The sequence below is a fragment of the Neodiprion fabricii genome, chromosome 6, assembly GCF_021155785.1.
Source record: "Neodiprion fabricii isolate iyNeoFabr1 chromosome 6, iyNeoFabr1.1, whole genome shotgun sequence".
Classification (NCBI taxonomy): Eukaryota; Metazoa; Arthropoda; class Insecta; order Hymenoptera; family Diprionidae; genus Neodiprion; species Neodiprion fabricii.
Window position 1 is genome coordinate 27,500,116 of NC_060244.1, and position 9,675 is coordinate 27,509,790.

Sequence of the window (9,675 nt, forward strand, 5' to 3'; positions counted from 1 at the left end):
AATAATAATAATAACGATGACCATGACGATGATATACAATCCAGAGATACATACGAATTACAGATGACGCGATGCTCACAAAGTAACAATTAAGCGTGCACAATTACAAATTATTATTATTATTATTGTTATTATTATTATTATTATTACTACTACTACAATATGATAGTGAAATAAACTGATGCAATTCCTTCCAAATGGTAATATAATAATAATGAAAATAATCTAGGCAGCGTGGAGAGATGGAAAAAAAAAAAGTCATTTATATACGTCTTCTAAGCGAATTTTCTCGATCAGTGACGCGCGTCTCTGCGCATTACGTACAAGCATTATTATATTATTGTATAATTATTGTATTATCATATACCTATACTCAACGTTCAGGTGTTCTATTTGTTGATTATTGCTACGTATACATATTGTAAAATAATTATAATTGTTAGAGTATAAATCTCGTAAGTACCTTATATTATGTACGTCGGCGGTCGTATACATATACCTATAAATCTATATATATAACGGGGCCTTAGGACGTAACGTAAGAATTATATACTACGACACGTACTTATACTATTATTGTTATCATTGCGTTATTACATAATTGAAATACTGTCGGCGTGTTTTATGCTTTAGTCGATTATATTTGAGACCAAATTTAATGAAATTAGAAAAATGACAAAACGAGATAAAATTAAACTGCTTTCGATTTACAATATTATACGTATGTATATACGTTGCGTTAAAATTAACATATACACTGTATGATAAAGGACGTAGCGCGGGCTTACGATATACACGTAATAGAAGTAATACATAGTATAATATTTCGATAACGTACAAGATAAATTGCCTCGACGCTCGAATTATAAATCATCGTTAGACCATGCTCTCGCAACCGTAAGGGAATTCCTAAGAAAGTTTACCCGTGAACGGGGGAACTAATCGCGAGTATCTAAGAACAATTTCGGAAGCGGCTTTTACAACGTTGTAAAACCCTCCGCGATGGGATAACGACGTTCACCATACGGTTTAAGGGTGAGGAGGAGATGATAATGTAGCTGAAAAAAGAGTCAACTTGCCTTCGAAATGTAATCATTAAAATATGTACTTCGATAATATCTTTTTTTTTTTATTATTGCTACTGTTATTGTTATTATTATTATTGTATTTTAAGGATATTTCGGGAAGTCGTTCAGAATTTTATCGAGGTACGCGTCGATAATTATTAATTTACTCAAGTATAATATCGATATAATTTAATAATAATAATAGTAATAACAATAACAATGATGATGATGACAATTATACTAAAATAATATACATATATATATATATATATATATATATATATTTACTGTATTTACACTTTAAAGCTTGTAATGTAATCTCCGCGTATTTTTGACTAAAGCTATATAATGAGCAAAAGTAGGTGTATTATTATATTATAGGTATTGCGTAATTCCTATCGTCAATTTGTAAAAAGTTTCTATTCAGCGTGCAATGAGGATATGTTGTTATTGTTGTTGTTATTGTTATTATTTTTATTACTATTATTGTCAAACCACTCCCTGATAATTATTCGCACGCAGCGCATATTGAACATGTAGGTTGAAAAAATAAACTAATTATCGCGTTATTTCGCTCATTGCTAATGGGATTTCATACCGATGGTGAATCGCGTGGCATCAGTTGTTATTCATGACATTAATTATACGTATATATATATATATAATTCTATATATATATACATATTTATACGCGTACTTGTTAGACAATCCAAGGAACGAAATGAACGGAAAAAAGAATTCACGAGTTTTAGATATTTTCAAGCTGAGCAGAATGGCCGTTATTTGTTTTGTTCCTTCTTTCTACTTCTCTCATCGACTATAGCACAAAGAGATGACTAAATAAATACCATGAGCGAATAAAATTATTGAATATAAATATGTAAAACCAAACTTATGCCGTCTTAAACAAGTGCTCTTGAATATGAAATGAAGTAAAGAGGAAATAGTCAGCGTGAAAAATATATAAGAACGTTTAAAAAATAGAAACGATAATCTATAAGTAGTTGCGAAGCGTCGTTCAGTCAAAGTGTACCTAATCTAACTATTACGATTAAAAAAAAAAAAAAAAAAAAAAAGAAAGAAAAAGAAGTTATTAAATGTATAGATATATGAATATTGCATCATTACTGTACGCCAATAATGTGAATAATAAATGTTGAATAATACAAGTCGCGTGGTTTTTGTCTTTTGTCTTTTGCGTGATTATCGTTGCAAGTTACATTCTTGAATAACATGTAACGCTGTTTGAAAAAATTGTCCATCGAAATAATGCTTTACAATAACATACTAGGTATTCGGGTGATCTGGGAAATGCATTTTTTTTATAAATAAACGATTTAGAAACTCGAGCGAAATAAACACGGATTAGACGAAATAATGTGTATATGGGGCATTCCGTGACATCTCGATCAAGATTCTACGACGATATCTCAGATTGGCTTTATAAATTTTTTGTATTCAATTTCTTCATCGATGTAATACATTTTTTTTTTCTACAAATTCAGGATGTCTGCTGCAATCGAGAGTTTAGATTCCAGGACTGTACCAAGAGTTTCCGGGAAAAATCATTGGAAAAATTCCAGACTCTTTTGGGTTTTTAATGAAGTATAAGGATAGAAGAAGTTTGTTAGTTGTCAAATAAAAAAAATGTATACAGCAGTTTGCATATATAATGTAGGTAAATTCTTCTCAAGCGATGTTGAACAAAAAAATAGAAAAAACGAATTCTAACGTAAAAACTCTTCGTCGATCCGAATGAAAATGATGACGAGTTAAGAATTAAAACAGTGCCGTACAGCGTAATTTATAATGACGAACAAAATCTATTATATTTAAAAAAAATGTATTAAACAATATGTTATAACAATATGAGGATATTAAACAATAAATATTACATATATAAATGAAAAAATACATTAACAGTGGGAGAGAATAAATGCTGATACTGGCAACCTTGTTATTTTATATTCATAACTATATGTACTTATATTTTATTCCAGTAAGGATCGATTTGGATTATATGGTTAAATTTGTAATACTAATGATGATGTCGATGACGATGACATATAATGCATATACGAGCGTATAATGGATGTGTGTGTGTGTATAACACGATGCTTGCAGTTTAACAATTGAGTGTGCCCAATCATAAATAGTTGCATATTATAATAACTACTTTCAGCGTCCGGTTTAAAGGTAAAAAGATGATGATAATAAGATCTGTGTCAACATGCACTAGCTGAAAAAAAGAGGTAACTTCCCTAGGAAATGTCATTAATAAAATACAATCTAGACGTCTTTAGTTCAAACGTTTCACGATTATGGCTACTACTATTCTTCTTCTTATTATTATTATTATCATCATCATTATTATAATATTTTTAGGATATTACAGAAAGTGATTCAGAATTTTTCCCGCGATATGCATTGATAGTTGAATACATACATACGCACACATAGAGATTTTGTTGGATGCGGTAAGAGTTCCTAAGAGTGACTTGACGTAACAACCGTTGTCCCTTGATTTTTGAGACGGACATGTTCCGTATGTTTCTTACTGTACTAGTCCATAACATCGTGCGGCTCACCTGCTACCACATAGACTTCGAGCACGATAGAGTCATTCTTAATGTAGCCTTGTTCTTTGTCAAGCAGATCTTCCCAATACATAAAATCACGATATCCCCAGTCATAATCCATTCTGCAGAATAAGTGTTCAGTTCTTCCGGTAAGAGGTTTCTGATTTTTCTTGTGGGGGAGGAGCCTGAACTCTATTGACGCGTAGCAACTCCATGTGAACGAATCGTTTTCCCTGTTGCATTCCAAAAAGAAGCCGAGGGACTTCCTCGATTCGTGATCTCTTGTCCGGTTAGTACAAGGCTTTACCAAAATATTCCACGGAAGATTGCGTACATAGAAAGTTGGCGATAGCCGCTCGCAATCCAACTTGGAAAAATTCCTCACCGTGTAACGGAAAGTCGCTTCTGGCATTCCCCTGTCTTCCATTATATCTTGATTTTGCGTAGAAAGGGACATATCCATCTCTGTACCGACTGTTTCTTGCACCACTGCTACTTCTACGGCCTTTTCAAAGGTCAGTTCTGTTGTTTCAAACAATGCAACACGTATCTCTTCGTCGTTCACTCCCCACACGAACTGATCTCTCAAAGCGTTGTTAACATTTTCGAAATTGCAGTAGGACGCATAGTTTTTCAACTTGGTAACGAACTGGCCTATTGTTTCTTCCGGTTCTTGTCTAAGTGCGTGAAAGTCGTAGCGTTCCCTTACTTCTGACGGCATGCAGCGTAGTTGGTTGGTCATAATTTCAATCAGCTCGTCGTATTTTTTATGTGTGATTTTTGCAGGAGCGACAAGCTTCCTGAGCAACGCGTGTGCGTCTTTTCCTAGCCGCGTAACCAGGATTGCAACTTTAACTTCATCGTCCGTTATGTTCTTCGACAGCAGATAGCACTCCAATTTTTCCGCAAAAATCTCCCAATCCCCGTCAGCGAGTTGATATTGCCCGTTGTTCTCATCCCACATAATGTTTTCCTAGTTTAACCGACACTCTGATTCCACTATAAAGACATATAAAGTAATTAATATTCCTGCCTTCCTTGCTCCTCTATCTTTTACTCAACTGCGACTTGTCTCGTTAATTCCGCGGCCAGTTCCAACCGTGTAACGGTCGTCGATTCAAAATTTTCGCTATTGTTTCACTTGTTTTGACCTTCCTCTTGCATGATGTTGGTTTGCCGCGCTGGCAGTGTTGCCAACCCTGAAGATGACCGTTATCGTTCCAGGTTAATTTACCATGTTTTTGAAATACATTAGAACACCATAGACGACATACGTATGAGGATTTTTGGTTTTTTGTCAACTTGATCGTACATCGCACCCGATGCTCAGTTATTGTTATTATTTTCCGATTTTTTCTCGCATATTTGAAATTTTTGTATGAAATTAAAGCAGACCAATTTAAATTTATCGGTTACGTATCGAGGTTAATATTAATTTAAAAATAAACGTGTATCGCTGATTACGTATCACAGTCACAGTTTGACGTCTTACGGATTTACGGATTACAAAAAATGACCGGCCGGCATCAACAAAGTGTCTGATTGGCTTATCTTGTCATAGCGAGAGACACCTGCTGGAAATATTTCGTGAGCGCGCGTAGAGATGTAAAGTTTCAAAAGTTTTACGTACGACGTTTCATTTTTGACTATGTAATTAAGCAATTGCACTGTCTTGTAGGTGTATTATATTATAGGTAGGTATGCGTGATTTCTACCGAAAATTTACAAAAAGCTTGTATCAAGCCTACAACGACAGTACGTTATTAATTACTTTCATCATTATCATTACCCCTCCCCCATAATTATTTATTCAAGTCTCAGGAAAAATGCAGCATGTACAGTAAACCAATAAATAAATAAAAATATTGAAATAAGAATTTGTTTTCAAATTTTTAAGAAACTGAAACAATTCAGGGTGCTGTTTGAAGTTGGGAAAATCGCACAAAAATTTTTGTACAACGTACAAAGCCGTTTGAAAAATTTCCTGGCGAAATAAATCTTTACAATTACATACCAATCAGGTACATTCATTCAACCAGGTCGGTAAAAAACGGTAGAGAAACTCGAGCGAAATAAAACACGAATTTGACGAAATCATCTGTATATATATAAATGTCAACATACAATAATATTAAATATGCTGAAAACACAAGTATTATTACAACTATTATTATTATAACAACAAATATTTTACACGTGTCATAAATGGTCAATACGATAATAATGAAATCAATCCTAAGCCAAAATTATCAAAATTCTGACCTAGTATTTAATTAACGCGCATAGGCATTTATAAGTATGTGTTTTTCGTTGCGAATATACATACGTATCAAGTTTCTTTTTCGGACGTTCGTTGATGCCGTGGCAGCAATTATACACTTAATAAAATAAGATGCATGTTGTACACGCCATATGTTATAATATACTGCGTATAGATGATGTACTATTACCGTTTTTGCGTAAAAAAAAAAACAAAGAAAAAAACGAAAAAAATTTTAAAAATGTAATCAGTATAGTATTATATGCACACACGCTCACACACACACGCATATATATACACGTATATATATATATGTATATGTATGTATTATCATTTAAAAACTATACCTGGGATAATTCTATACGTCAACGTCAGAATATTAATTATTAGATATCAATAGTAATAATTGAATTTCATCTAATTATAGTTGTGCCATAAATAATAATTGCTGCACTAGTCTGCGAAGTGAAAAAAAAAAAGAAAAAAGAAATAAGAAAAGAAAAAAGAAATAAGAAAAGAAAAACAAAACAAAAGATAAAACAAATAAAAAAAAATTTTTATTCAATTTCTTCGTGAATATAATAAATATATATGCATATGTATCTTTTTTTCTGAATTTCTTGCATGTCTTGTCTTGTTTTTTTCTTTTTAGAGGCTAGACAGTACGTGAAATATAGACGTATATTTATATATATATATATTTTTGTCGTTTTGTTTTGTTTAGACTAGCGTACAGACAGTCGTTTCAGGCTAGTGTGTTGAATAGCTATGCGACGTACTTAAGTAGTTCATTATATATTATAATACTAATTATTTGTAAAACCCGGTCGCGTGTAATAAACTCTGTAATATAGAGTTTTGCTGCGCCAAAGCGAATAGGAATTGTCAAATTTCAAGAGGTAGACACCCTGTGAAAATAGAAAAAAAAAACAATAGTCAACACGATTTTTCGTGGGATTTTACGTTTACAGGTGATTATTACGAAAAGAAATTTCAAGAAAATGATTATTTGTATCACTTGCGAAAAAATAAACTTCAATTTACACAATATAATCATTGGACTATGCTTACTTGTCCCGGATATTGGTGACTACCGGCATAAACCTCTTCCTGTGAATCTCGCCTATAGACCTGAAGAGTAAAAGTGAACGGAATCAGCTTAATAGCTATGAAATTTTCGGTTTGCTATCTCATTGCCAAATTCTAGTGAAAGTAAGCGCATCTAACAATTGAAAGAGGCTATTCTTGTTCCTTCTTTGGAAATAGCTGTCCAAACGGGACTAACATGCATTTACCTCGTTAGCCAAAGATTGCATTACACTGTTATTTGAAATTGGCTATCGTAGTAATAAAATATTTAGCAAGGCAGGGAATTAAGTTAGCTAATTGATCGTTACTAATTCAAATGTCGATGTTAACGTGTGTGCTCTAAAAATAAAATCGACCTTGTAGATCAACTACTCACCAGCTGTTCTAACTGATTAGCAAATTGTCTACCGTTCTGATGATTGTTGATGTACAGATTGTGAATAAAACGTATACTTGACATATCTCAACTTTTATTTCTTACCACTCGCCGTGAAAGCTAGTGTCAAACCTTTTGTGGTTCGTTGCTAAGTATTGGCAAAGACGAAAATAGCAGAAATAGTAGTCAAACGAAAATGCAAACTCACAGGTACAATAACACTGATCGGCGGTGTGATCGGTTTACTGAATTCAGACTTTGGGATTCCGTTCATTGCTCCATTCTCCAGGTCCTCCCTGGGCTCGTACTCCTCTTCCTCTTCCTCTTCATCCTCAGATTCGCTGATGTGGACGGAGACCTGGTTGGTCTCCGGTTTGGACCATTCAAAGTAAACCCCAAACCCTATGTCGTACCCGTCGGTGGCAAACTCCCAAAATAGACAGGAACCATCCTCGTGGGTCGGAACTCTAACAGTGACGGTTTCTCCGTGTCCAACTTTGATGACAGCGTCGCCAGCCTCCTTGCGAATGATCTCTTTGAATTCTTCTACTCCGGTTCTAGTCCACATTTCAGCCGCGGACACGGGTGGCCAGTCCGGCTCTGCGTCATCCGAATCATTCTCATTCAGTGGCGTAGTTTCGTTTGAATCGGCAGCGTTCTTCTCGCTCTCACTGCTCAGGATTTCCGCCAGCTTCTCTTTCTTCTCGGTGTCCGAGCCCTGATCCTCTATCACCAGCTGATTCTGATGGAGCTGCTGCATGTACTGGTGGTAGTGCTGCTCCTGCAGTTGCCTTATCAACACGCCTTGCTGCTCCGGGTTTCCGGGGTACTGCTGCTCCGCATAGGCCTTGAATTGGTGGTAGGTTTGCTGATTTAGCGCCTCCTGTATCTGCCGTCTCTGACTCTCCTGCTTTAGCCTCTCCTCCTCTTCCATCTGCTGCTGCTTCTCAAGCTCCCTGAGCTGCTCTTCCTTCTCCAGCCTCTTCAATTCCTCCTCTTTTTTCAGTCTAGCCTTCTCCTCCAGATCTCTTTTCTGCGCCTCGACCACGGTCTTGAACAACGGGCACAGCTTGTCGAGCAATACAATGAAACCCTCCATCGCTTCCTCTTTCGATATGTCCCCAAGGTTTTGCCAAGCCAAACGACGGTCCCGACCTATCATATCTAATACTCCCAAGGGAGGCGCGTTTTCTACTGTACATTTTCCATGCATCACTTGCTGCGTAAATGCGACCAATTTCAACTTGTCCTCGTAAGACAAGTGAACGGCTTTACCTTCCTTTTCTGAAAACGTGAATAATCGTGTTCGTAAGTCAGATTCAACGTTGCAAACAGGGACGTTTAGTACTTAGAACGGAGTGAGAATACGTGCATTGAAAATATAGGATACTTGCGTGTCTTGGGATTAGTGTTATATGAACGAGGAGTCGAAGCAGCGACGAAGTTGAAGAATCAATTGACACAAAACTCAAAGGTGACATTACCAAAGCAAATCAGCGATTTATTAAGCGCTAAAAGATCGACGTCACTGTGGCAGAGTCGAAACACCAAAGCATAAACACACAATGGGAGCTATGCAAATTGGTATTGAATAGCAATCGAGGAGGCGAGCTTTGTGCGTTGTTCAAAAGAAAAACGTACCGCCAAGGACAGCAGGGTAAAGAAGTGCGGGGAAAACAAACAAGACAGTAAGTGAATAAGACGCAATTAAATGTCCAGGGAATTGATTGCCGAGGTATAAACAAGGTCGGCTATCAAGAATTCCGTTGAATATTTGAAGCTTCGATCCAGCGAGCTGGCCATGAGCCCGATCGAGCTGTCAGACGAGATATACGTACAAGAGAAAAAAAAAAAAGAAGCATGCATAGGAGATGATGCAGAGAGACGCCTCACCTTTGTAGAAGTTTAAGGCAATCTTGTAGAGTTCGCGGGTCTCGAAGCCCCAGAGATGGGGTTCGAAGACCTTCGCATCGTTCCGGGAATTCGTACCGTCGGCTGTTCTCACCGGCGACAACTTCAGCTTGTCAAAATCTCCTGCTGCAGCGGATACGTCATCGCCTGGCGACGCCATTTGCAATTAACCCTGCGGCCTGCCGCCGCTGTTGCTTTCTCGACACGTCGATGCGTCCCGAATCCGACTCCGTGAATTTCTGATTTTTTACACCCGTCGAGTATTCCTCTAAGCCGCCTGGGGCAGGTGGGCAACAATTAACACTTCGCGCAATAGTCACACGCTCCTCATCACTAACCCGCTTCGGGAACAGTGTGTTTCTGACGACTCCGATATGCGCGATAAATATTGCG

General features: G+C 36.5%; 2 protein-coding genes across 2 annotated transcripts; both read right to left on the minus strand.

Moving 5' to 3' along the window:
• Positions 1 to 6: 6 nt before the first annotated feature.
• On the minus strand, positions 7 to 5,432 carry LOC124185608. The gene is made up of 2 exons (XM_046576520.1): positions 4,709 to 5,432; positions 7 to 4,645 (listed from the first exon to the last, which is right to left on the minus strand). The coding sequence occupies exon 2, from the start codon at positions 4,608 to 4,610 to the stop codon at positions 3,630 to 3,632; it is 981 nt and encodes a 326-aa protein (XP_046432476.1). The 5' UTR covers positions 4,611 to 4,645; positions 4,709 to 5,432; the 3' UTR covers positions 7 to 3,629.
• Positions 5,433 to 6,441: 1,009 nt separating this feature from the next.
• Positions 6,442 to 9,675, minus strand: LOC124185605 (Golgi resident protein GCP60). Its single transcript, XM_046576514.1, has 4 exons — positions 9,265 to 9,675; positions 7,580 to 8,655; positions 6,978 to 7,037; positions 6,442 to 6,814 (listed from the first exon to the last, which is right to left on the minus strand). Exons 1-4 carry the CDS (start codon positions 9,440 to 9,442, stop codon positions 6,713 to 6,715), a joined length of 1,416 nt encoding a protein of 471 aa, XP_046432470.1. The 5' UTR covers positions 9,443 to 9,675; the 3' UTR covers positions 6,442 to 6,712.

Excerpts from the sequence above, each read along its gene's own strand:
- LOC124185608 (XM_046576520.1), bottom strand. The coding sequence starts at position 4,610 with ATGTGGGATGAGAACAACGGGCAATATCAACTCGCTGACGGGGATTGG.
- LOC124185605 (XM_046576514.1), bottom strand. The coding sequence starts at position 9,442 with ATGGCGTCGCCAGGCGATGACGTATCCGCTGCAGCAGGAGATTTTGAC. Across the intron at positions 7,038-7,579 it reads CGATCAGTGTTATTGTACCT|GTCTATAGGCGAGATTCACA; the intron begins GTGAGTTTGCAT and ends TTTACTCTTCAG. Across the intron at positions 6,815-6,977 it reads GTCACCAATATCCGGGACAA|GGTGTCTACCTCTTGAAATT; the intron begins GTAAGCATAGTC and ends CTATTTTCACAG.